General features: G+C 37.7%; 1 protein-coding gene across 2 annotated transcripts in view; it reads right to left on the bottom strand.

The window, feature by feature from the left end:
- The window catches only part of RASGRF2 (Ras protein specific guanine nucleotide releasing factor 2), a 118,131-nt gene that overhangs the window by 33,799 nt on the left and 57,024 nt on the right, over nucleotides 1-27,308 (bottom strand). Inside the window, exons 10-17 of one of the 2 annotated variants that reach the window (XM_088130484.1) lie at nucleotides 25,732-25,892; nucleotides 24,300-24,366; nucleotides 22,430-22,566; nucleotides 16,444-16,526; nucleotides 15,403-15,651; nucleotides 13,312-13,697; nucleotides 6,242-6,367; nucleotides 3,132-3,221 (exon numbers count right to left, since the gene is read on the bottom strand). In XM_088130484.1, the coding sequence (XP_087986610.1) occupies nucleotides 3,132-3,221; nucleotides 6,242-6,367; nucleotides 13,312-13,697; nucleotides 15,403-15,651; nucleotides 16,444-16,526; nucleotides 22,430-22,566; nucleotides 24,300-24,366; nucleotides 25,732-25,892 (1,299 nt within the window). Of the gene's footprint in view, nucleotides 1-3,131; nucleotides 3,222-6,241; nucleotides 6,371-13,311; nucleotides 13,698-15,402; nucleotides 15,652-16,443; nucleotides 16,527-22,429; nucleotides 22,567-24,299; nucleotides 24,367-25,731; nucleotides 25,893-27,308 lie in introns of both variants that reach the window. The other variant, XM_088130483.1, reaches the window with a different exon arrangement.

The following is a 27,308-nucleotide window of genomic DNA, read 5'->3' as shown; positions in this document are numbered from 1 at the left end:
CGGTACCCAAGGATACCTCAAGGGCATCCATGACAGCTTGCTCCCAACATCTGCTGATGCTTTTAACTGAAGACTAGAGGACCGACATAGAAGACTATGAACTTTGTTCATATGCTCTGTCACTAAACTATGTAGCCTTTCCTTATAAAAGATGATATATTTATTAAGATATATTTATAAACAAGGTGAAGCCCCCTTTATCCTTCTCAGGTAATTGTAATTTTAATACAAGGTTATTGCTCAATAATTGCTTAATAAAAGCTACATAGTGTGATTTGCCAGTCTGAAAGAAAGCATTTGCCCAACCATTTGACAGAATTGCTAAGCAACAGTTCTCCAGATTCAAAACAGCTCTTACTTCTGGAACAAAAATAGAATTCTATTCAGATTCATCACAGTTTGTGAAAGTTACAAGGAAAAGGGAATATATGTAGATGGGTATCACATTTATAGACAGATTGAAACAAATTTATTTTATGCTCAGTCTTTGCACCTCAGACAGATGAATTGTTAGAGATAAAACAATATACAGATTTCAGATGAAAAGCAATAGAGATGAAATGCCAAATCCACATTCATATCTAGAAAAAGTGTAATCTTCATAACAGAAACACTGTTATGCTTGATTCTTGCAAAAATAACAGCTACAGCATGGAAAATTTCACCAAATGCAGTTTCTTCCCGTGTTGTAATAGTAGCATCATTTTCTTTATTCATATTAAATGTTTGCCCAAAGGGGCATAAAACAAAACAAAATTTAAAAATTAGAACAGCCAGAAGAACATGCACTTAAGTAAGGAAACAAGTGAACATAGACATAAACCCATAAGATCAAACAATTATCTCACTGGAGGAGCAATATACTACACTAGTTGGAAAAAGCAATAAAATTGGAACACTTAGCCTTCTAAATATTTTGAAGGGATGAAACTTTAGAAGTTTCTTGGAGAAAGGACTTCCAAAACCTGGTTGTTGCAATCATTATAATAATTTTAAAATATTAGCCATGCTTTTAGATGTCACTGGGATATGGAAGAGAGTTTCATATGAAGTTGTTAGATGGAAGGGGAAAAAATCATGTGGGAATAAGCCATTTTTTAACTATTTTGGGCTCAGCAGCTTTTAAAACTTCAAAAGAGATAATTGGCACTTTAAAAAAGGCTTTGAAACAAATCAGATATCTTTGTGATAGCTCTCTTGGACCAGAGATGAAGTTATCCTCAATTGGTATCTATGTGTGCATATGTTTGTGTGTGTGGCTAGAGCACATATACACATTTACAAACAGACCATTTTGCAAGTAAAGAAACTGAAACTTCGCATGAAATTACTGAACTAAAACTTATTAGAAAGATTGATTGCATTTGTTTTTTTGTGAATAACTATTTATTGATGCTTATGCATTTTTATTTTCTCGATAGGTCCAGTCATTAGGGTTCTGTAAAGCTTCAAAGGTATGCTTTGATTCAACAAAGCTTCAATCAATTCACAATTTCATTTGTGAATAAAAGAAGGGTCTTCATTCAAAGCATCAAACTGAATCAGCACTTCATAGCTTTCTGAAATGATTTGCAGGGCTTTCTATGCTTCTAGCTTTGTTAAAGGCAATGTTTAATTTTGCAACAAACTATGAGGAACAACTGAATGGTGTGATGAGTTCTTTGACATTAACACAAGTTCACAAGTCACACACTGCTTTATCCATATATTAAACTCTGTGCTTATTAGAGCTGTTTTCAGCTGGTAAGGCTAACATTGCTTTGTGCAACCTTCATCTGATTTGTTCTCAACTTCTCTAATGTGGCCAAGCATATGCCTTAATTCGGCTTCGTGGTGCTAATGGAATGTTAGCTCCTGCTAACGTTCTGTATTGCTCCTGCCAACCCAACTGGGAGTACAGCTGGGCTCTCAGCATGCTAGGTATGGGCTGAAGGCTGACTGGTCCGGCATATGCTCTGTAATTTCAAATTATGCATGAGTAGGGCAGGTTTTTCAGTCTCTCAGCAATAAAAGAATGAATGGCAAGCTAACCCTTAGAGATGCTTAGAGTCCCGTGCCTCAAATGTTGCCATCTAGCAGGACCTAGGGAGAGCACTTTCTTGGTAGTGGCCCTTCCCTTTGGAACACTCTTCCCCCTGAGATTCAGCAGGCCCCTACCCTCATGGCCTTCCAAAAAGCTGTAAAGACCTGGCTTTTCCAACAAGCCTTGGGGTGATGCGAGGCTGGAGCCCAGGGAAGCTGTACAGTTCTGATGTATATGTCCCAATGTGCTGTGTTCTGTGCTGTGTTCTGTAGATGGCAACATTTGAGCCATGTGACTCTAAGCATCTCTAAGGGTTAGCTTGCCATTGTTCTTTATGTTTTCGTTTTTATTCTGTTATTACTGTTGTGAGCCACCCAGGATTGTTACATAAGATTTGCAGCTATACAAATCTTTTAAATAAATAAATGCCAGCTTGAACTTTGATTGCTATTAAGAATAGAGGATAGAAGATTTGCAAATGCCTTTTTCCCTCTGTCAGCTTCTTTCTATGTGACATGCATATGTTACTCTCTCTCTCTTGCCAGCCTGCTTCTTCCACCTTTGCTAACCAGCAATTAATATAAAGTATTACTATTAAGCTAAGTATTACAAATCTGATACTTTGGTGTCCTACCACTGATGAAAGGGATCCTCCCCTGGAGGAGCCAAGCTTGCCAGTGATGCCCACCCTCATGGCAACCCACAAAAACACTCCAGCCCACAAGGGTAATCAGTAGTCATTCTTTTTCAGTGGTATCTCATAAAAGCACCTTATTTTTAAACAGTTTCTAAAAAAATATTTTTAAGTTGAAAATGCAAGAAGAATACTTCAAAATTTGTTATAGTGACATTTGTGAAGGTACCAGTCAAAACCTGGGTCTGTGATTCCTATAATTTCCATCCCATTCAGTCCAAAAACTTAAGCAGCATTAGGTGTTCTGATACTTATCATTGCAGACTACTGACAATTTCGTCTTTAAAATCAAATCTCAGATCAGGTAGAATAAATTGTTTTGTCCTTAAATTGGAAACTTAGATAAAATCATGGTCATATGTCCAATTCAAATCAAATCAGGGCTGATTCACCTAGACCTACTAGTAGTCTCACCTGGTGGACTTCCATGACCAGCTGCAGCAGTAGCAATAGCGAAAGCAGAAGCAGGCGAAACAGAACAATGACCGTTGTCGGTCACCTGTACTGCAAGGAAATTAAAAATAAATACATCAGTTGACATTGTTTTATAAATGAAAACACCTCAATTCACATTGTTTTATAAATGAGAATCAATTTGAACATCTCTGTGCATACTTTATATATGCAAGTTGATTATATAAACATCCCTGGCTGCTTTGAATTTTAAAATTTACCAATCTTTCTCCTGTTTTTGGAACACTGAATTTAATATTTCCCATTGTTTCCAAAAATGGATCAACATACAGAATGAGACTTACAATGTTCCATTCCTTGAAAATAAGAGTGTCATTGTCAGGCTCTACCAAGGCAGGCATGAATTTGGCTGAAGCTTTCCAGAGTCTTGACACAATATGTCTAGGCCTGAATCTTTATGGCAACTCAAGAACTGGAGCAAACACAGTTTACTATTTACTTACGTGATTTCTATACTGCTTCAATTTCATGACTTTGGGGAGTGTACAAGTATCTCAACAAGCAATCTTGAAATATGTTACAAGCAATAAAAAATAAATAAGAAGATGTCTATTCCCCTTTCCCATTAGGCCTCAATAGTATTAAAGGCCTATTTAAAAAGAAAGATTTAAAGGACCCAAAAAAAAAAAGCATATCTCCAGAGGCAGCATGTTCCATAAAGTTGGGGCCACCACTGAGAAGGTTTGTCTTCCTGGCTATGCCCCCTTCACTTCACATTGCAGCGGTGCCCAAAGCAGGCCCTCGCCTAATGACTTAACAGGATTCCACAACTGTATGTTCTTTAGGTTCAAATCCATAGCCCTCTCTTTCCATATTTCCTTTTGTATAGCAGTAATCTGGTCTTTGTATTTCCTGCTTGTTAATGTCTGTTATCTGTTTATGTTCTCTGTATTACTGCTGGGTACATAGCTACTATCAAAACTCTAATAAATATAATCCAATGTGTGAGTATCAATATAAAAATGTATTCTTTATTTATAAGTTGAAGTTAAAGTCATCATAGGTGAAGAAGTAAGAACTGCTTGTCTTTCTCAGGGTAGAAGAGAGCCTTTTCCATTGTAGCATCAATCTTCTGGAACTCCCTCCCACTAAATATTATGTACAATGGTGCCTCGGGTCATGAACGCTTCTGTTCACGAACAATTCGGGTCACGAACAGCACCGTTCGCAAAATTTTGCTTCTGTTCGCGAACTCCGCATCGGGTGATGAACAGGATCCGTGGCCATTTCCCCTGCCATGACACGTGGTCGTGGCTTCCTGTAGGGAGGGGGACTCTCCCTCCAAACAATAACCGCCTCCCCACCCGCTTTCCTGTCCTCCACGCCAGAAGTCGCCTCAAGCAAGGTTAGCGTTCTCTCTCTTCATACTGTACTGTACTGTACTTTGTTTCATATTTTTGTGGTTTTAAAAAAAAAATACATATGGTTCAGAACAGATTAACCATATTTACACTGAACTTTATGGGAAAATTTGATTCGGGTCGCAACCAAAATCGGTTGGCGACCAAATTCGTAGGGGTCAGAACGGATTAACTGTATTTACATTGAACCCTATGGGAAAATTTGATTCGGGTCGCGACCAATTCGGGTCGCGCCCAGAGTTGCGGAACAAATTAAGTTCGTTACCTGAGGTACCACTGTATATGCTTATGTGACTGCAATTTTGGAGTATGTTGAAAATATTTTTAACCATGTTAGGGTTTGAGAGCCTATACTATACAGGCAAAGTTATTAAGGTTATTATTCTATTACGTGTTTTAATACATGTTTCTGAATAATTGTACTTGATTACCTCTGAAATATTTTTAATTCTCTACATCTCAGTAGCACACATCCCAGATGTACTATATACCGGGGAGGGAGGGAGGGAGGGAGGGAGGGAGGGAGGGAGGGAGGAAGGAAGGAAGGAAGGAAGGAAGGAAGGAAGGAAGGAAGGAAGGAAGGAAGGAAGGAAGGAAGGAAGGAAGGAAGGAAGGAAGGAAGGAAGGAAGGAAGGAAGGAAGGAAGGAAAAATAATGCCAAAGCCATCATTAGGGCTGCTGTCACCCAGTGAAGCTATCCTATCTATTCTTTCTGCAGAATCCCTAACAGCTAGTTCCAAACTATTTCTCCAGATCAGGACATCTATCATTTCATTGGAAAATCACTATAAATATTTCTGTCAACAAAAAAAATTCAAAATGTTATTTGTGATTGGAAGTGCTAATGAACCATTTTCTATTCCTAGATAACTTTTTGTAACATACAAACTGAACATTCAGAACTCCTTGTATGTTGCCAATTCATCCTGTGTGAATTCAGAAAGGCATAGAATACATTGGTTATTACATCTAAATAATACTTTGGGTATCACAGAGATGTACAGGGGAAAAAAATAAATCATATCTACTTCCTATGCATGCATATAAGCTACAGACTTACATACCTTATATATGTATACAGTGTCATGTTGTTAGAATGTTGCATTATTTAAGCGTCTTAATAGGGCCAGAATATCTGCTGGAGTTCTACCAAAATAATTTGAGCTCTCAGTTAAGCAATTTGTTGACATCCTGCACATGAGTAATTAGGATACCATCTGTACGTTTTCCATGCCACACATGTAGGAACAGATAGATGTACTTCTCACTATCAATAGTAGTTATCAAATGTCTTCCTTACACCCAGTACCCAAAATGTGCCCTCAGCTTGTATCATACAAATATGTCAGAAGTAAGACTGAAGTCAATGTTTTTCTCGAACAAATGTACATTCTGTTCAAAATGTTTCAGAACATTTCGTCACAGCTTAATGCAAAATTTCGTTCTCTTACTGCCCAGTGTTAATCATTTTGAACGGTGTTAATCACATTTTCTTTTCTCTGTACTGTGTGATAAACAAACATTAAAAAACAGGAGGTTAATATTTTAGAGATTTTTTTTTTTTTTTAACTGAAACAAATTCAGGACTAAGGCTAGAATCCAGACTGTTTTACACAAGTTCAAATTCTGTTGAAGTGGCTTAAATCCATGTATTAGTGTACTGTACTAAAGCCAATATTTTTATATTACCTCCTGCCTGCCGATAACGTAGATGTCGTGGAGTTGAAGGGGATCTACATGGAGAGAGCTCAGGAGGATCTACTGTTGAGGCACTTTCTGGAATAGGATGATCAACTGGTACAGATTCCAAAACTCCTGCTGTAAAAAAATATGTACTATAGGAATACAGGAAATATACTAAACTCTGATTCTAAAAATTTAACTTTCAGTGTGCAGATTTACTACAAAACACACATCTTGAAAATGCAAATGTATTTTGTATCTGGGCAGTATATAACCATCATTTATAATTCCACATATAAAAAAAATAATTGAAAGAAAAACATTATTATATCTCAACAGGTCTTTAAATTGATCAGCACAACATCAAGTAATTCATGAATCAATTGTGTGTATGGGTGTGTATGAGATATTCACTTGATGCAAAACTGTGTTAAAGTTGCAGTGGCATCTGTTTGGACACTATTGATTAATAGAATTTTTGGCATCCATATTATCCACATGCCAGTGCCTCCTTAAATAAACCACATCTTTTCTTAGGTTTGCACAGCAGCCAAGCAACCACAGGAAAACACATTTTTGGATTAAGGAGGTGCCGGCATAAGGTACTTTGAAGTGGGCAACGGTGCAGTGTCAGTACCTCCTTAACTCAATTCAACAATTCAATTATAATTTAGGGAGTTGTGATATTACCAAGTTTGAAATATCAATTTTGTGTTTTTTTGCATCTGTGCTATTCAGATAGGTCTAATGGTACACACAAAACCTCAGAATCCAGGCTAAGGAAACAAGGAAGCAATTTGAATCACAAGACGGCTTAATGAAAAGAGAAAACAAATAGCTCTCCAGAATTTATTGTTTGCAAAAATAACCATTTTTGTATTAAATGTTAACTGAGAAAAGCTTTTCTTTTCAGTGTTGAGATTTGATTTAGTTCTACCTCTATGAAAAAAAAATCCTTTCATCTATCAAATACTACACATTAATATATAAAATAAATCACCACTGAGTTGATTTAGCTGAGGAGATTTTTTTATATAAGATTATCCCCTTTATAACATTATCCTTATATGAGGTTGGAAGAATAGACAAGTTCAGATATTACCAGCTTAATTCCTAAGGTTCTATTCATCACAGGAGATATCAAACATTACTTCCCCATGGTATCACATCCTAGCATATCTTTCATTTTGTTATCAGACTCTGCACATGTTGCAATATTTATGCCTCAAAAGATGCTCCCTAAAAATAATGATGGTTCTGTACCAAAATTCCAGCTTCTCCATCCAGAATACTAAAATTCAGGATAATAAAATCATGGCAATGAATTGTTTCCAGATGTAAGCTTACTATGTTCCATTTGTTGATTGGGAAAGAACTTGATAATGAAGAACAGATCTGACATCCAGATTTTACATTGTATTTGGCACTAGTAGCTATTTTTTTTAAAGTGGAACTTTATAACTTTTCTAAGGTTAAAACAATTTCCTAACAGTGAAAACTCAACAATGGGACCAGTTATCCAGAGAAATAGTGGGTTCCCACTCATTGGCTGGATTCAGGCACAGGCTAGAGGGCCATCTGTCCTGGATATTTTAAGCACGTGGCTTCCTGCAGAGAGCAAGGCTTTGGACTTGATGTTTTATATGGCCCCTTCCAATCCTGTGTTTCTCACATTCATTATTAACTTTCTCACAAGATTAGGCACTTCTTCTTCAGTAGATGCTCCTAAACAATTCTTTAGGCTGTAAGAAAATCCAAATATCTCATATTATGAACTAAAAGAAATCATGCAAATCAATACTTGCACAAATTAGCTTGTTTTGAATAACTCTTTTATCTCAGTGATTTTTATTTATATGGTTAGCTTGACACTTTTTAAATATTAATGTATATGCTGCTGCCAGATAGCAACATTGACAAATGGCAAAACAGGTATCGTTTTTAATGTTTAGCTTTTTTTTTTTTGCTTCTTTTTTTAAAAAAATGAGATTTACTATAGAATTTTGTTGGCTTCAAAACTGTACAGAACCTCTACAGAAAAGACTATTGAATAAAATAGGAAAATGGTTTCTCATTTGTATTTTCTGTATTTCGTTGGTGTTTTTTGATTGTATGCCACTTACAAATAAATATTAAGTCCACATTTTCTGTGTTATGAAGGTATATAACAGAAAGTTCTTGAAGGAGTGCACCTTAGTAACCAGGATTGATTGATTTAAACCATTTATATGGCTACCCATATCAACAGTGACTCTGGATGGTGTACAGAAAGTTTAAAGCCAAACTAAAATCAAACAGTAATCCACCTAATCACAGTCCAAGAACAAGAAAAGCATTTCTAGTTTACCAGTTCAACAATCAATTGGTCAACCACTCAACTAGCAGAGCTTGTTAATGTCCCAGCCCAAATGCCTGTGGGAATAGCCATATTTGAAGTGCCTTACGATAGACTAACAGGATGGGGACTCTACAAATCTCTGAGGGGATGCTGTATTTTGTCCCACAAGTCAGCACTGCAACAAAACACATGACTCCTTGGTCCAGCAAGATGACATTGTTTGACAGAAGGGACCTGAAGCATGCTCCCCTTGCCAGATCTGGTGAAGCAAACAGAAATAATTGGAAACAGGAGGTCCTGCAAGTAACCTGTGTTATATAAAGTGTTATAGGTGGCAACTAGCATCTTGAATCATACCCAGAAGCCCACTGGGAGCCAGCGCAGTTCATGGAGCAGCCGTGCTTTATGAATGTAATGTGAGACACCAAATATTGCCTGTGCTGGTGCATTCTGGACCGTCTGCAGTAGCCCAAATGAGAGGTGAGTAAGGCATGAATCACCCTAGGTCCTCCCAGTCCAGAAACATGTGCATTTGACAGAAGTAATTAACATTTCTCTATTCTGTTTATAGGGGTTAAATTCTGTTTGCAATCACATTTACAGTGGTACCTCGGGATACGAACTTAATCCGTTCTGTGACTCTGGGCGTATCCCGAGTTGGTCGTAACCCGAAGGAAATTTCCCCATAGGGTTCAATGTAAATCTGGTTAATCCGTTCCGCCCTCCGAATTTGGTCGCACCCCGAGGCAAATTTCCCCATAAGGTTCAATGTAAATACAGTTAATCCATTCTGCCCTCCGCCGAATTTGGTCGCACCCCGAAGCAAATTTTCCCATAAGGTTCAATGTAATTACTGTTAATCCGTTCTGGCGTCCGCGGACCACACATCAGGGGCGGGAAAACGGCCGGACGCGGCACGGCACGGTGGGAAAACGGCTGGGCGCGGTAGGAAAATGGCCGGGCACAGCGCAGCGCGAAAACGGCCAGGCGCAGTGCGGCGCGGCGCGAAAATGGCCACGGACCACGTGTCAGGGGTGCAAAAATGGCTGCAGACCACATGTCAGGGCTGAAAAATGACCGTACCCCGAGGCGGAGTTCGCACATCGAGGTAAATTTTTGCGGCCGGAGCTGGTCGTAACCCGAAAAGTTTGTTAGTAGAGGCGTTCGTATCCCAAGGTACCACTGTACTCTGACTATGCGGAATTTTATATTTTGAAGTTGCCCATTATGACTATATGACTAAAATAGCCTTTGTTTTCCCTTTCCTGATGATAAATGGGAATGACTTTTTTTTGTAGAAAGGGATATATTTTCTTTTTTTATACAATAAGTTTTAATACAGTTAGATAACATAAAAACTAATACAAACTACAAAAAATATAAGAATAAAAAGAAAAAGTGTAGAAAAGAAAAAAAAAGAAAGTATATAAACTAACTTCCCCCCTCATCAAAACAAGCATAAAAATTTTAGTAATTTATCACCATTTTTTAAAATACAACAGACACTTTCTTCATCCCATGTATCATCTCTTAACTATAAACAAAATCCAAAAGTCTTGTCATTCATTCCTTATCAGTGAAAGTCCATTAAGGGTTACCAGAAATAACTACATATCTATTTTAACTGTGATCAAATAAACCAACTCTATATTCCTTCCCTGTACTTTTAACAATCTTGGTTTTTAATCCCTTCAAATAGTGTCCTAGAATTGACTTCTTTTCATATTGCTTTTTCTCCCTTCTCAGAGAATCCTTCAAGACTTTAACAGATCTCTTTTGTACATCCAGTAAGAAAAGGTTATTCAAATCACTCTTCTGGTTTGGTACTTGTGTGTCCCCTTTAATTATTAAGATATCAACCAGTTTCATTTGTATGTCCAGTGTATCATTCTTGTAACTTGTAATATTTAAATCCACATTCAAATTAATTTCAGTCTTATCCGGCAGAGCTTGTTATTCTTCTGTGACATCATTAACATACCATTTATCTATGGTACGAGACATTCTTAAAATTAATGTCTGAGTCCATCGTTTAAAAATATTCTTCAAAGCATCCACTGTTAAAAGTATTTTATTCCATTCTTTGTTAACAAGTCAAATTTAAGTATTCTTCTCCTTTAATTGTAATCTTTATTTTCTTCTAGTTCCCTCTAGCGTCTAACCTTCAAAGTCCCATTCTATCATTTTTTTCCCCTGAAGAATCCAAACAGCCACAGTTTCCCACAGTTTATAATTAAATTTAAAATTTTATTCCAAATCCATCTGGACCCATAGTCTGTTTTTAACTTTCCAAAATCAACACTCTAAACACCCTTTTGCTGTTTATTTCAAAAAATAATATTTTTCCAAGTCCTTAAAAATCATATTTAAAACTTCTTTTGTTAAGGAGGAGGAGACTCACCTAGTGAATGCAATAAAAACTTGCTGTTCCAAAAAGTCTTAATATTTCCAATGCTGTAAAAAATAATTCCAAAGGTGATTAAGAAATGAGGCTCAGTCGAGCTTTTTGTCCATAAAAGGCTGCATTACAACTGTGAGCTTAGATGGTATCCTTCAACTCCCAGCTGCTCGACTCATAAGCCGACTGCAAAATCTTGGTTCCTGAGGTCTACTCACAAGGAGCGGCTGTCCAGAGTGCATGTGGGCAATCACACAATCATTCCTTTCTCTGGAGAGATTTCACTGGCCAGGATCCAGCATCCAGCCATTGATCTTTTCCATAAACGCTGTCCCGCTTCAGCAGAGACGTCTAGCTTGCCATGGCACTTACCAGAAGCCCAAAAGGGATATATTTTCAAAAGAAAACCAGTAACAGAGAATCTTTAATTATGTCCACAATTCGCCAGTGACTCTCTAACTATAGAATGTTTTTAAATATAAGAAGAGAGAAAGGATGTTAATGCCAAGCCTATTCTCCAAATTACTGTAACTTGATAAGTGGGAGTTTGCTATAAAAACTAGACAATATTTTCAACAAAGTACTAAACTATGTATTTCACAGGGTAGGTTAGTATGGTTACTCTACAACTGATGTAGAACACTTGAAAGGTATAGACTGTAGCCTGGATTTTACTAACACTGAACAGAGTCTGTAAGAAAAAGGTAATATATCTACAATGTGCTATACGGTATGCTAAATTTCACTGAAAATAATCTCGCACACATTATTTACAGGTAGTCCTCACTTAACAATCCTAACTGGAACCAGAATTTCCATCGCTAAGTGAAGTGGTTGTTGGGCAAAACATTAGGTGACTGCACTGCTTAGCAATGGCAATTCTGGTAGTCCCGGTTGTGATCGTTAGGCAAGGACTGCACTGTTATTAGGTGAGGACCTCACGCTTTTCCTGCCCTGCGCAAACTGCCAGCTCCATCCTGCTGCTTCCTCCCCAGCTGGGCCCGGTGGGCTCCCTTTGGCAGACCAAAGGAAGAAAAAGTATGAAGACATTCCCAAGAAAATGAATGCAAAGTGGAACAGATGCCTCTAAACTATTATTAACTTCATAGTAACTGACTATTGCACAGCAACTACAATACATAAAGAGTGATGCCCAAGCAAACTTTTTTTCCTGTTTCTAGCAATAGCAATATCCAGATTCTGCATACATGATACAAGTATTAAGTAAACATTAACACACATGATTGACAATAATGTATTTAGTGTCACATATCAGGCTGTTCAGGCAGAACATCTTTAAATTGTCTTAAGAAAAACTTCTATCTGGCTGTGCAGCTGCCTAGTAACAATTCTGCTTCTACCCTAACTGTAGATCCTTGCTTTGGTGGAGGGAGAAAAGGTTCAAGAATGCCTAAAAAGAGGATTTTGACTAAGTGTTATTACAGCTGAGTTGGATAACTCAAATTCTGCACAGTCTTGCTGAGCTAATGTTTCATCACATCTCTAAATAGAATTAAATTAGCAGAAAACATCACTCGAGAAAGGTATGGGCAAATACTGAAAATGGATGTGCTTCTAGGGAAGGAAATAATGGTGTGTTAGTTAAAATGTTCGACTCGCTTTGAGAAGAGCTGACTTAAATGCCCTATAATGGAGCTCTCTGGGAGGCTCTGGGCCAGTCAATTTTTCTTTTCAGAAAAAGGGCATTTGCCATACCTTTAAAAAAGCATGATAGACATACATAAATATCAGGGAAACCCTATTTAAGAAAATGGAAAAGAAAGAATTTTGCAAAATCTTCCAGATTTTTCTGTTCAAATAAGTGTCTTTCATAAATGAAAGAAATAAAATATATTTTTCTAAACTTCTTGAATCACTATTTTTTTTCAGAAAGAAAGTTTGTAGAATATTAGCTACTTATTGTTTTCTACTTCATTTCATAGATAAAATGTAAGTGAAATAGTGGTGTCAGAGACCTGGTGGGCAGTGCTCACACAAAACATCAGCAAAGCCACTTCCACTGTCCTAGAATATCCCAATTGCCACATCAACTATAAGTAGCCATTAACTGCAATACATAGCACCTTCCCTAAACTAGTTTCTAGAGACTCCCAAACTTCCAGAGAGCATAAACATTAGCCACTACCTGGATATTTGCATACTGTAAAATTTCTAATTCCAACACTTGGAGGAGATCATGTTCAAGAAAACTACACTATAAAGTTGTCATATAATATAATGAAATAGGTAGGTAGGTGGGTGGGTAGGTAGGTAGGTAGGTAGGTAAGGATAGATGGATAGATGAGTGGGTGGGTGGATGGATGGATGGATGATAGATACCTCTTTGAATGCTTCTTCGTAGCTTGTTGCAAAGCTCGCTCCGTGGGCTTTCTGAATTGTCTTCTGCAAAACCAGGGCTTTGCTCTGGAGATGAAGGACTTTTGCTTAGGTCCAGTGGTACTTTAGATGACATAGGGGGTGGTGATGTTCCAGGGCTGTATGTTGAGGTAGGACTGTTAACAGAAGAAGTAGATAGATCTAATGCTCCTATTCTTGAATTTTGTGGAGAATTTAATGATAATTTTCTTGTTCTGACAGGTGAGGAAGTCCTAGAGAGAGATAAAGGTGGAGGGGAAGAGAATTTGCGGCAGAGGTGTGGTGACTTTGCATCAGCCATATGTTCTCCTCTATTGTTTTGATTAGTAGCAAAAAACAGTTCCAAAGACCTAGAAAACAAACCAAAAAATCCAGAAGTAATTCTGAAAAGTACCATGTTAGAACTACCTTTAAAAAGTAGTTTATAAGAGAATATATAAAACCAAAACACAATTAGACAAATCCTAGAAAATGAAAAGGCCAAGATACAGAACTGGCTTCTATAATCCATGATTTTAGTAGGCATGAAATAGCTATCTACTAGGAAGATCAACCTAGCTGGTTTGGGTCTAGATGGTGCCAGCCAAGTATTCTGATCGGCAACAACACTTAAACAATGGTCAGAGAGATTAGGCTAACACATTTATAGGCAGGGCCTCTCTTTCCCAGGGACCTAGTCCAAGATGCCTATCTGGAGAATGTGTGGCAGAATGTTCAAACTATCTAGTCCCTGCTTTTGGTTTTGTTTGTTTTTTTTAAATATAGAGGTGGTTCTAAATACAATGTAGAAAATTTCCAGGACTATAGTATTTCTGAATGTAATTTTCCACAAAATAAAGCCAAGACAGAATCTCTTTCTATCCTAATGTATAGGTAGCAGTTCACATATAGTGCTGTGCAAGCTTTGTTCTGTATATGGAATGAGCTCATGGTGATCAGGAATCCGGCTGAACTGCCAGGTTTTGGCTAAGATAAATATGGGAGGGGTCTTGTGAAGTAAGGCAAGGCTGGTATCTCTCTCCACATTCCTCTGCATTATTTTTGTGTCAGCCTGTCCACCAATCTTTCTAATGCCTTCCTTTTGCTTGGTCACTACACTTGAATCAAGCATGGCATACCTACCCAGCTCATTCCTTCCTGCTCTACCCTTTACCTTTCCTTAGTTGTTGCTATGCTCTGCTGTTGTGCACTACTACTAGTAGCTTACTGTTTCCTCACTGTTTTCCATTTGGACAGAACATTGCGTATTTTAGACAGGCCCAGGTGTTTACATGGAACATCCCTATTCACATTATTATATCTATGTGTTCCATAGTCATTTTTGTATTCTGGAGAGCTCACTATCTAGTTAAAGATGGGCTTTCAGATACCCCATAACTTCCCCAGGAGTGGTTGTCCAAATAGGATTGTCTGTCCAATCAAACATAAGGGTTTCTGGTTGGTCATAGCTGATTGGCTAATTGGGAGTTAATTTCTAAATATCATCTGGGGGCAAAAAAAAAAAAACCAGCTTCAGATAATATGCAGCTATATGTGTTTTTTTCCAAAAAAAAAAAACCTTAAACACTGTATGCATGGCCCATATAGTAACCTCTAGATTTCATTTTTTTTTTTAATGTAGTGTATGGGGCTCCCTTGGATTACAGCTTGTCTAGAATGTTACACCTCATCTTTTGTTCACAGCTGCTCCAGCAAATAAATAGATTTTTTTTTTAAAAAATGATTCCAATGTGTGTTGAGTGCATTTGAAAATGTAGATTATAACTTTCAAAATCTGAGATATGTAAGGGAACAGCTTGTCCACTTGGAATTTGACAACTGAATTAGAGATTTAAATTGAAATGTATTGATGATAACTTGCAAATTCTGAAATTCCCTTGTACAGGAAAATTCTCCAGGGTGATTAAATCACCCTGCTACTGAGAGATTAAAGAATCCTTTAAGTGATTTTTGTCACATCAAACCATTAATATATAATACAGTTTGCAGGATGGCTATTATGACCAATGTTCCCACAAAAATAGTAAAAATTAGTAAAAGTAGAAAACAACTCACCTGACAGGGATTGAGGTGAAAGGCCGTCTGTAAATATCTGACAGTTTTTCCAGTACAACTGCTGCATTGGTAAATATGCGGTAAGTATGTAGGAAAGTATTAAGAAAATCAATACTGAGAAATCTCAAGTCTGTTAATCTTTCCAAAAGGCGTTCAACACTTGCATAACGAATCTGGGGCACTTTGCAGGAGTTCAGTGTTTTGCTGAAGCAGATGTCAATGTCATCTTTATGAAGACGAGCATCAGATCTACATAATATTATATGAAAAACAATAAGAAATGTTGCTTTGAAAGCCAGGGAACATTTTCTTTAAATTGTAGATTGTTTCTGATATAAAGAAACAAAACCTGCTTACACCCTTAAGTAGACTCTACTTATAAAATCAAAATCATATTTGTGGTCAATGGAATCAAGTCTCATGGGTTCTCTGTAGGCCAAATTTGTGTGGTGTGGTATGGTGATATGGGCACCAATATGCTTATGGGTATCTGTTGTTTTGCCTGAAGCCTTCTAGCCCTGTTGACTTTAATTTGTTTGGTTTGTTTAGAGTCCTTTAATTTAGAAAGGATATGCTGAAAAGAAAAAGAACTAGCTTTCAACATCATTTCTATTTCCAGAAATACCACTGGGCTGCAACTTACTACTTTCTGCAAATATGTCCAACTGCTCAAATAAATATAAAGGTAAGTTTAGTTGAAAGCCAGCATCCCGGAAGGAAAGCTATATGGTGATGAATGAGTATTCTGTTACTGGCCACATTTATAATAGTAGTTATTTTGTAGGGTTGTTAATGAGGTGCACATGAAATTCTAGCATTCCCATGACCAGGAGGTTGTAAATCTTTGCCCTAGGGAAATTACTTAAAAAGATAGACAGACAGACAGACAATATAATGTAGTATTTCCCCATGAAATGCAGGATTAACAATACAATTAAATAAAATTGCTAGATTTTATTTTGTCCCTGAAGTCTGCATTTGAGTTAAAACAAAAATAGTCCAAGTCAATGATATGTAACATGAGAATTCAGTTACACTTACTTGATCATATGTGGCACAGTGACTTTGGAGTTTTCTTCAAATACTATTGTCATTAAACCGTTGCACCGTATGTTGTCAACACACTACACAAGTTAATGATAAAAAACAAATTATAGATTCATTTTTGCCTCAATACTATAAATCTCAGGTACTATAATTACAGAAAATAAAATTTTATCTGGAAAAATTCTTTAGTTACCAGGAAAGATAGAGAGTTTTGAGCTGCCAGATTCTTGAACGCTTTCAGAATCAAAACTAAACTTTTTACTATTTAAAGTCCCTGAAGTTGCCAATGAGTCAGTGTGCTGCAGACATTAAGATGTTGGAGTAGAACCAGGAAGACCTAGATTCATGTCTAACTTTGGCCACAGAAGCTCGCTGGGTGGTTTTGGGGCAAGGTCTATCTCTCAGCCAAACCTGGATAAAAGGTCAGAATATAATTCCAGTAAATAAGCAAATGAATGAATAATATTTCCAGGTTTGTTTTGAATGTATTTCCCATCTCAAAATGCATTGCTCCTGGAAACAATGCAAAATCACAGGTTTTAAATTCCTTTTGCATCAGTTCATTCAGTCCAAAGGGGCTGAAAACAGCAGCTCCTGGTTACTGGAAACAATTGATGCCTTGAGACCTCTGTAATAGCAATCTTCCATAGTCACAAGATTAAGTTTCAAAAAGTGACAGTCTGCTGCTGTGGATCTTTCCAGGAGCTTTTGTCAACTGGGCAGCCTCATAATGGATTTGGGAATTAATCAGTTCACTATTCTATCTCCCAGAGTTACTGGACTCTGTCTTCCACTAGTTTCATCTACTGCTCTATGGGGATATAATTTCCAGACAAGAACATGAAGGCAATTGGTGGAACCCGTCCAGGGTGGGGAAAAGTCATATGAGATATTGAACCAAGCTAAGTCAGTTTTATTTCAATATTAAGCTTTCAGGACTTTATTTCTAGGGTGGATTCAGATCAAATTCAAATACTAACTAAAAGTGAGGCAAATAGACTTGAGCTTGCCCCAGCTTACTCCATCTTAATAATCACCCAGGGTGTGGCAAGTCATAGAGGAGCAGCAAATAGGCCTGGCATCAACAACTGGGCTGAAACTGCCTTTCATCTTATAGTCAGTGCTGACTGGCCAATCATGTATTGGTTAGAGATGTTCATTTTACTTTTTTTTTTAACTTCAAATATTTATGATCTTTTCTTACAGGTGAGGGTTGCATATTCCCAAATGTGAAGTTAATACATTTGAAGTTTGTTTAAAATATGGAAGTGTGGTCAGTCTCTTTTTGAAACAGAGTCTTGCAAGTAGACTCTTTCTGATCTATTCAGACATGACTGTGGAAGAAGTTGTAAAGTATAGACTAGCTTAATACAACTTTATGTCTCAATTGGAGTCAACACAGAACCATTTGAAAGACAATTCGTTAAGGCATTAAATCCAAGATCTAAAAGCAGGTCAGCAAGGGATTACAGCTGCCAGTGGAGGGCTGGGCTGGGCTGCAGAGTCAGTGGAGAAGTTGGTGGGAAGTTGGTGAGAGGTTGGTGGGAGACTTGCATTGCCGTGAAAGGTCTCTGGAGAAGAAGCCTATGGCTTGGTGTGGTGTTGTTTGTCAGTCAGATTGATGGCTAGTTGGTGACTGGTGATATCCTTCTGAATGTAACTTGGGTGGTGGCTGGGCAAAGCTCAGCTTTGACTGAGTCCCCATCAGGAGTTTCTGGTACTACATTCTGTGTGTGAATAGGTGGTGACAGTGACCTGGACCCCTGGGGTGCTTTTTGGGAGTGAAACATGAAAGGATACCCTAAATAAGGGAGTGATGGAAAGGTGCCGAGTTGAGAGCCAAATAATCCATCTATGGGCCTTGCCTACATTATTTCGAAGCCGCTGATGCTTCAGCTGACTGGCCTCTGGGCTGGGCTTTGTGCATTGGTCTACTGGAACCCCTTTTCCAGACTTGGGGGCCAGAATCTTTATTATCTGGCTGTCTGCCTAGGTCTGTAATTTTTTATCCACCTGGACAGAAAGGGAAGAGGCTGTTTGGCCAATGAGGTGGAATCAAGAACTGCCACTAGAACTGGACATCACACAAGCGGCTGAGGGCAGGAGGAACCTGGTTGGTACCTGGTGTTGCTATGGGGGGCTAGGATGGCTGTAGTTGTATGTGCCAGGTTATCAGATCCTTGGTGGCTCTGAATTCTGGCTGTTATTCTTAAACATTAAGTCAGTTTGTAAATCTCTTCCATGATTTAATCATGGATGAGACACCCAACCAGGCATATAAAACTGGGACTTGAATCAGCCCAGAGGGGTGAATTCTCCTCTCAGGTTCCAGGATTGGCATCTGCTGAAGGCCTAGGAGAGGTGGGGTGGCTCTTGTCATCCATGAGTCATTAAGAGCTCTCAGAGGCTCTGTGACATAGGTAACTGGATCTGACACCCTCTGGTTGAGGTTGGATTTTAGGGGATAATTGGGATTGCTGCTATTGTACTGGCCTCTCTGTTTCACAGTATCATCTTTGTCTTAACTGCTAGATTTCATCACCAGGCTGATCACAGAGACCCTAAGACTATTGGTTCTTGTGGACTTTAATTTGCTACCAGGTGACATTGAGTCAAGGGTGGCTCAGGAGTTCATGGTCTCTATAGTAACTTGTTCCAAGTTATCAAAGGCCTGATGCATACTGGTTAGTTGCACTCTGGATCTTCTGCTTATTTTTGCTACCTCCAGAAGACTTCAATGTTCCTTGACCAAGTCAGCCTCAGGTGCCTGATTAGGAGGCTCTCCATCCACCCCCGGAGACTGGGATTCCTCTGGGGCATCCTGAGCAGTTTTCTCCACATCAGATACCTCTGAATCTGAGCTGGCCATCACAGGTGAAATCATCCTCAGTTGGTTATATATCCTTGTATTATCAATGTGCTGATGATACTTATTGACATCTTGACTCTGGGCCATCCAAGTGTTGCTGATGATGCTCTCCCCCAGTGTCTGGAGGCTACACAGGTCTGGATGGGGAGGAAGAGCTGTGGGCTCAATCCTGACAAGATCAAGAGGATTTTTGGCCCCCTGGCCCAAAAGAATCTTCTGTCCTTTTTCTTGGACCATTCAAGACTGGTCCACAATACTGAGGTTGCCTTAGACTCACAACTACTGTTCAAATAGCATGTGGAAGCTGTGCCAAGAGGGCCTTTTCACAGATTCATCTAGTGTGCCAGTTCCACCCATTCCTGGATCAAGAGGCCCTTCACATCATGGTCCAGGATTCAGACTCTGACTCTGAAGAAGCTGGTCTAGCTGAATCAGTGGAATGTCAGCCTCAGGAGACACCGAGCCAGGAATCACCTGATGCTGTTCAAACACGGGCACCATCAGAACAGCTGGAGCAGTCAGATGATGAAGTATAGCCTCCAAGCTCTTGGACTTAGAGAGTAGAATGGAGAGCACAGCAAAGACACTCAATGAGGCTCCTTGCCAAACAAAGGAGTAACTATCCTAATTAAAGATAGCTGGCTGAAGCCTAATTTAACCTGACCCATGTTTCTCTGTTGGAAACCACCATCTGATCTCCTGCTCTGGTGTGTTGTGCCTGTGAATCCTCCTCACGTAAAAACCCTGCAACTCTGATCTTTGGACTGGCTGACAAACATGACTTGGCTCTCTGACCTTTGGACTGGATTTTGACTTCTCTTCTGCATGTTCCTGTTGAAAGTGAAACTCTCCAGGCAAGCTTTCTTTCCCAGAGACTCTGTTTTGATTTACATTCCTTTCCTTGTCTGCCGTTATCTATTCAGCCTTGAGTAAATTGCTGTTTTCACCTAGAAGCTGTGAGTTTAAATCCTGAAATGGGACACTTCATACCCTATTTTCGTCATGAATGGATTACCGTAATGTGCTCTACATGGGGCTGCCCTTTAAGGTCACTTGGAAAAGGAGAAAAAGTTATTTTATGGTCAGATAAAAGAAATCTGAGTCTGGGGCAGAACTATAATCCAAGTAAGAATCTCAGACAAGACTCTCCCTAGTTGTTATGAAGATAAAGATAAAGGGGAAACACATTGAGACTTGCAAGATTCTGTTACTGTAACCTTATAATAAAGGTATTATTAGCATGCATGACTTTGGTTTCCTAGTCTGGTCTACCTTGACGGGCTGACAGTTGGTTATTACCTCTAAAGCCCTTTATGGCATAGGGCTTGGTTATCTGAGGGACTGCCTATTTCCAGTAGTGTCTGCCCATCCAGTAAAGTCTATCAGAGTAGGTGCGCTTTGGGAGCCCTCAATTAAACAATATACCTTTAGGGGCCTAGCAGTTGTGACATCTACCTTCTGGAACAGCATTCCCCCAGATCTCCATATGGCTCTCACCCTAATAATGTTCCGAAAGGCATTAAAAACCTAGCTATTCTCCTAGGCCTTGGGGCAGGGTGGGGGGTGAGCCTTTGTAAGATTTTTTACGTTGTTTCATTTGGCTTTTCTGGATGCATATAATTTTTTATTGTTTTAATTTTTTTTATTATGTAAAACACACAGAGTCAATTGGAGTCAGGCATTCTTTAAATCTGTAACTTGAATAAATAATATTTTTCTGCTATTGTTTCTAATACAATAAAATAGTTAGGAGGAAACAGTCAGCCCTGTTTTATCTCTTCAAATATAGCACACAGAAGGTAAACAAGAATATATATCCATGTGGCCTCAAAGAGCTATGCCCTTTAGTTTCAGCCTCATTAAATGATCACAGGCCAAATTTAATCTGCAATTAAAGGTTTAATTGTATAACATACCAATTAACTAGATTAAAAGCTGCAATTTTAATCATATTACCAGTGCATGGAGAAAAAATAAATGCTGTTTTGTTAGTTTCTTCTTTACTGTCAGCTTAACTGAGACCAACTAAGCTGCTCTACAACTGAGTTGCCCTAGTGTAAGGCTTGCAACTCTAACTGAAAAAAATGTTTTTGTAGCAGTAGTTTTTCATGAAATATGCTATTGGCAATCATGTGAGTATAATCTGTATTTCATCTATGAACTATTTTTGTACTCCAGTTCTTGGCACTTCTGTACAAAATCATCTATACTACGTAAAAGATACAAACATATAGAGCAATTAATGCAGTATAAACTTGCACAGTGACTCTTCCAAACTACTGATCCATTCTCTTACTTTCATGGCCCAAATCTATTTATTTTTAACTGTTTTATAATTAACACAATGAATCCATGTAATCAAAAACACAGACATATTACTAATTATAACATGAGATCAAAAAGTAAATGCTTGTATTCCCCCTTTCGGGCCACTCCAGAATATCCAAATTTGGCCACTTTCAATTCTTCTCATAGTCTTTGGTTCAATTTTCTTTGGAAACTGTTTCTATGTACCAAAATGCAGGTGAAAATGTCCAGATACAAGTTTTTTTTTAAGAATTCTGGAAAGGGAAAGTAATAACATCTGCATGCGGATGACTTTGTACATAAGGACTAAGAACAGCTTTTTCCAGCTGGTGCCCTTCAGGTTGGACTCCCAGAATTCCCAGTCAGCATAACAGTTCACACATGTAATACATCTGGGGGCTTTAAATTAGAAAAGGCTGGGCTAAGATGTTAAATCAAATGAAAAAGATACAAAAAAATAATAGATCCAACTACTGAAACTTAAGAAAATCTTATTTTATGTTACATTCTTCTTCTATCACCTGTTCTTTTTAAAAAAATCTCTTAAAGTTCTTAGGCTGGGAAACAGTAGCAGGCCCAAAGTCACTTAATTAGCTTCACAGATGACTAAGGATTTAAGTGTAGGTTTTCCCATTCCTAGCTCAAAACACTATCTGCTATGTCATTCTGCCACTCATTCACTAGCATTGCATTCAAAGCAATTAAGCAATTACATTTTGTTAATAATTCATAAATATTATAATGAGCTCTGAGACAACATTCATATGCTGAATGAATTATGCAGTACCCTCCCAAACTGATTACCTGACTAATGTCACTGGTCCATGCTGCTTTTTCCTGCCGTGAAGGGGCTAAAAGAACCACCGTAAATGGGGGGGCATCTGCAGGATCTACCACAATCTTGAAGTCGAGGTGCCCAAATACTTGCCCAGAACCTTTTGCTTCATGAATGAAAGAGAAACAGAATTTGGCAGTTACAGGTTGAAATGCCAGACTAGATTAGATCACAATCCAGAGAAAAGTACTTTCCATAGTGATGTGTAGATATGGCCAAAATTTAAAGAGCAAAAATCTAAAATTTAATACCTCTGATCAGTGATATTTTTAAACACTGCAGACTCGTAAATGTAAAATACTTTGGCTCACAGAATTTATAATTAAAAAAATGAAACATTTTACTGTGTGTTCCAGTTGAAACCTATTTGTATGAGGCAAAGATATACAGTGGTACCTCAGTTCACGAACTTAATTCGTTCCGCGACTCTGGTCGCGACCTGAATTGGTCGTGACCCGAATCAAATTTCCCCATAAGGTTCAATGTAATTACGGTTAATCCGTTCTGAACCATATGTTGTTGTTTTTTTAAACCACAAAAATATGACACAAAGTACAGCACAAAGAGAGAGAACGCTAACCTTGCTCGACGTAACTTCTGGCGTGGAGGACAGGAAGGCGGGTGGGGAGGCGGTTATTGCTTGGAGGGAGAGTCCCCCTCCCTACAGGAAGCCACGACCACGTGTCACAGGAGGGAAAATGGCCGCGGATCCTGTTCGTCACCCGATCCGGTATTCGCGAACCGAGGCAAAATTTTGCAAACAGAGCTGTTCGTGACCCGAATTGGTCGTGAACAAAAGCGTTCGTGACCCGAGGTACCACTGTATATATCTGTCTCTATTATGACAATACAGCATTGATTTTTAATTGGCAAGAGAGCCAATTCAGAGCCTACTCTGTGCTAATCATCAGGGTAAAGCAAGCAAAATAGGGGTACAACCTCAATAGTAATTTTTATATCAGCATTATTATTTCTAAACCTTTATTTAATTCAAATAAAAGGGCAGAATACACCTTTACTGAGTAATCATTTTTAAAATGTGGAACCTGGCAAGGTTTTTTCAGGTCCCTTCCATGAAACAGTGTCATGTAGCAGGACCTAGAAAACCTGCCTTCTCTGTCACAGTGCCTATCCTTTGGAATGTCCCCAACCCTGTTGATTTTCTCTAAGGTCTGATTGTTCCCTTGGGGCACTGGCCCAGAGCACTGGATGAGCCCATTCTGAAATGACTTAATTGGAATAAATTATAGTTTAGCCTCCGTTATCCTTTATTGTGTTGTTTTGTATGCTTTGTTATTGGTTGTTCTGCTTTTAACCATATGTAGACTACCCAAAATTGCTATTTCAGTATGTATGTGTGTGTACGTATACATACATACATGCATGCATACATATGTATAGTGGCTGGACAAGTAGGGACAGTCCCTACAGTTATCTTGGCACAATTTCAGAGGTGGCTTGCCATTTCCTTCTTCCTACAGCTGAGAAAGAGTGACTGGTCCAAGGTCATCCAGCTGGCTTTGTGCATAAGACTAGAGTCTCCTGGTTTCTAGACTGGTGTAGCAATAAATCAATCAATACATATATACATACATCTTCTATTCCTTGAATTAGAATTTTTATTAGAGGTACTTTCTATTGTCTATGCCAGCATTTCTCAACCTTGGCAGCTTGGACTTCAACTCACGCATCTGGAGTTGGAGACTCCAACTTGGAGTTCACACATCTGAAAGCTGCCAAGGTTGAGAAACACTGGTGATTTAAGTAAGCAGAAAAATAAATGAATGTTATTTTTAAAGAAAATCTTACAACTACATTAAACAATTCAATAGTACTTACATTCATCATCATTCATATCAGTTTCCTCAATTAGTGTGCATTCTATTAATGAAAGGACGCCTCCAGCCTAGGGACATAAATTGCAATGTTTTCAGAAATCTATTTCACTGTTCTTCAGTTTAAAAGTATATAAAATTATATAACAGAAGCTACAATCCATGCACACATATCTAGGGTAAACCTCATTCAACATACTTCTAATTGGACAGGCTTTGTGTGTGTGTGAGAGAGAGTGTGAGATTGTGTGCCTTCAAGTCAGTCTCAACTCATGGCAACTGTCTGGAAAAGTTCCTGCAGTTTACTTGGCAACCTTTTCAGAAGAAGTTGGCCACTGCCTTCTTCCTATAGCTAAGAGAGGGTCACCCAGCTGGCTTCACACCTAAAGCTGGATTAGAACTCACCATCTTCCAGTTTCTAACCTGGGGCCTTTAACCACTACACCAAACTGGCTCTCTATACAAGTACAGGATTATGCTATACACGGTACAATGCATTATTCCAATAACTAGATGAGTTTCTTAATTAAGTACATTATTACTTCCAGCAAAGAATGGGGAAATGCATGCATATCCTTTTCCCAATTAAAATAATTCTGTGTTATCCCAGTTCAACTGAAAATAATTTTACTGGTAAGTTTAATAACATGAAGCATTCAACCATAGTATTCCAAGAGAACAGAAGAAATACTTTGACAAAATAAGCAATATATTTAAATACAGAATTACAACATATCTATTTTTTAGTATCTGAATACATTACTGTTCTAATCTAGATATCAATAGCAGTCTAATTCCAGAAATATTCTGCAATGAAAAGTGATACTACAAATTCTGTACTTATTTAAATATGACATAAAGTGATTGAAAAAAACTTGTCAGATCCAGAATAATGAAAATACAGAATGTAATATTAAAAGCTCTTTAAATATAAGAGAAGCAGAAAGGTGGTCAGAGAGATGGATAGGTTAAGCTTGTAAAGAGTACATTCAGGGAAGAAACATGATTTCAATACAAGGTGGAAATTTTGAAAGGTTCTCAATTCTGCTGGAGGGTATTTAGGTTAGGAAGGCAGAGACGTGGAAGTGTATGAGCCTTCTACTGTTTATGATACTGTAAAAAATATTTTAACTATTTTCTAAACTGTAAGTAGTCTTTTAAATGTTTATTTTAAAAACAATTAAAATAAGGGGTTTTTTGGGTCTTAAAATTATTTAGATAAAACAAACCATCATATATAAATACAAAAAGTCCCCTTGAACATGTTAATATTACATCTGGAAGCTCTGATTGCCTGGCAGTCAGTAGTGTAATCTTCTTATTGCACAGATTTACATTATTTTACTGCAATCAATCAGAACAGTCATATATTTTATTTTACTATATGTTCTACAATTCACTATTCTAGTCATAATTTTTGATACAAAAATATGTACCTTAAGTAGATGCAACTTTCCTCCAGAGCTCCTTGTACAAATTAAAAAGTGCTTTGTAAATAAAAAACATTGCCTTTCTCCTTCTTTTTTCAAGGATAATGATCCCAGGCGAACTTTACTAAGTTTTCCCCTCTCAACTGATGGGACTTGAATAAGAGTTCCTGGTAAGTAGAAAAGCAAATAATACTCTGTAAACATATACTGTAATACATGCAAGGAATTATTTATTTTCTATGGTTTACAATAAATTCAGTGTCATATCTGTAGCCAACTAAATGTCAGATTTAGATGACCATCTAAAAGTTATTTCCATAAAATATTTGGCTGCAATCATGAACTCAGTGGAAGTTATAGAATGTAACAATGTGCCAAATTGTAATATTTTCATTATACAGAACTGAATATGAAATCCAAAGTCCAGTAACAAGACTTACCTTGTCCTCTGCTAAGGTTGCCAACTTTCTCTTATAAAGAGCTCATTTACCAACCAATGGGAGGTCAAAAAGTGTTATGCAACCGTCTCTAAGAATTTTCAACCAACTAATACTGGCTGAGAATTCTGGAAGTTGCAACACCGATGCATTTGGAGAACAGCAGGTTAAAAGAGGGCTGACCAATTGGGACTAATTAATGCACACTTCTTTTGTATATTTCTGAAAGGTTTTTTATTCAAAAGTTTAACCAGCAATAGAAGCACAAGTGGAACAGAAGAAGGAAAAATCTGGATGTGCAAACAGAAGTCCACCAGTGTAATCTGGATTTCATTCTTCAGTATTTAAGTATATATATTAGGTTAGGATACAAAATGATGCTATAGTTGTCTGCACATTTATCAGTCCTTTCCCTTAATTCTGTATTACACTGTTTTTCTCTATTTTCAGTGTTTATTGGTGTACTACCATTTATTCTACTGCCTGGAAATAGTTGTATTTTGGTTTTGTAATTGTGTTATTTCATTTGTATTACTGTATTATATTAATTTTTAAACTGATATGAAATTTTATTTTTAAACATAAACTTAGAGTTAAACAAAATAAAGAAGGTCCAATGGATGAAGATGTATAAGCATTAATCCCAATTTATTGTCACAATGCCATAAAAAGGGTAATTTGGTTATGGGCAAAGATTGAGATTTACTCCATGTATTAAGTACATTTCATGATTAAGTGAAGATTAAAACTCATGTCTCCCCAGTCTAAGACCATATCTTCTACATCACTGTGTTCACAAGCTGAATCAAGGGTCTTCATGCATAACACAAAATGTGGTTTGCTTGGGTTTAGAGTTATACCCATTCATGGCTTATTATAACAGGTAAACAAGGCTATTATTGTGTGTTCAACAAACCAAGAATAAAAATCATAGTGTATGTTACATATGACTACAATCCATATCTTCAAAATATTCAATAGATGTTTATGTGAAAATAAATCTATATGAAATCACTGATATTTAAATATACCTGGAATGAAGTTGAGTTACATCCTTAACATATTTATTTATTGGAATGTAAATTCCACTGAAGTTTGTAGCCCTTTCATCCAAGGTTTACTTAGAATTGGAAATAGCATTCTTTT

Source organism: Python bivittatus, unplaced genomic scaffold, assembly GCF_059951505.1.
Source record: "Python bivittatus isolate LINGU-HERP-01145 unplaced genomic scaffold, Pbiv_v1 ctg000850_np1212, whole genome shotgun sequence".
Lineage (NCBI taxonomy): Eukaryota > Metazoa > Chordata > Lepidosauria > Squamata > Pythonidae > Python > Python bivittatus.
Note: the sequence above shows the minus strand (reverse complement) of the source record. Positions and strands in the feature narration are given on the sequence as shown.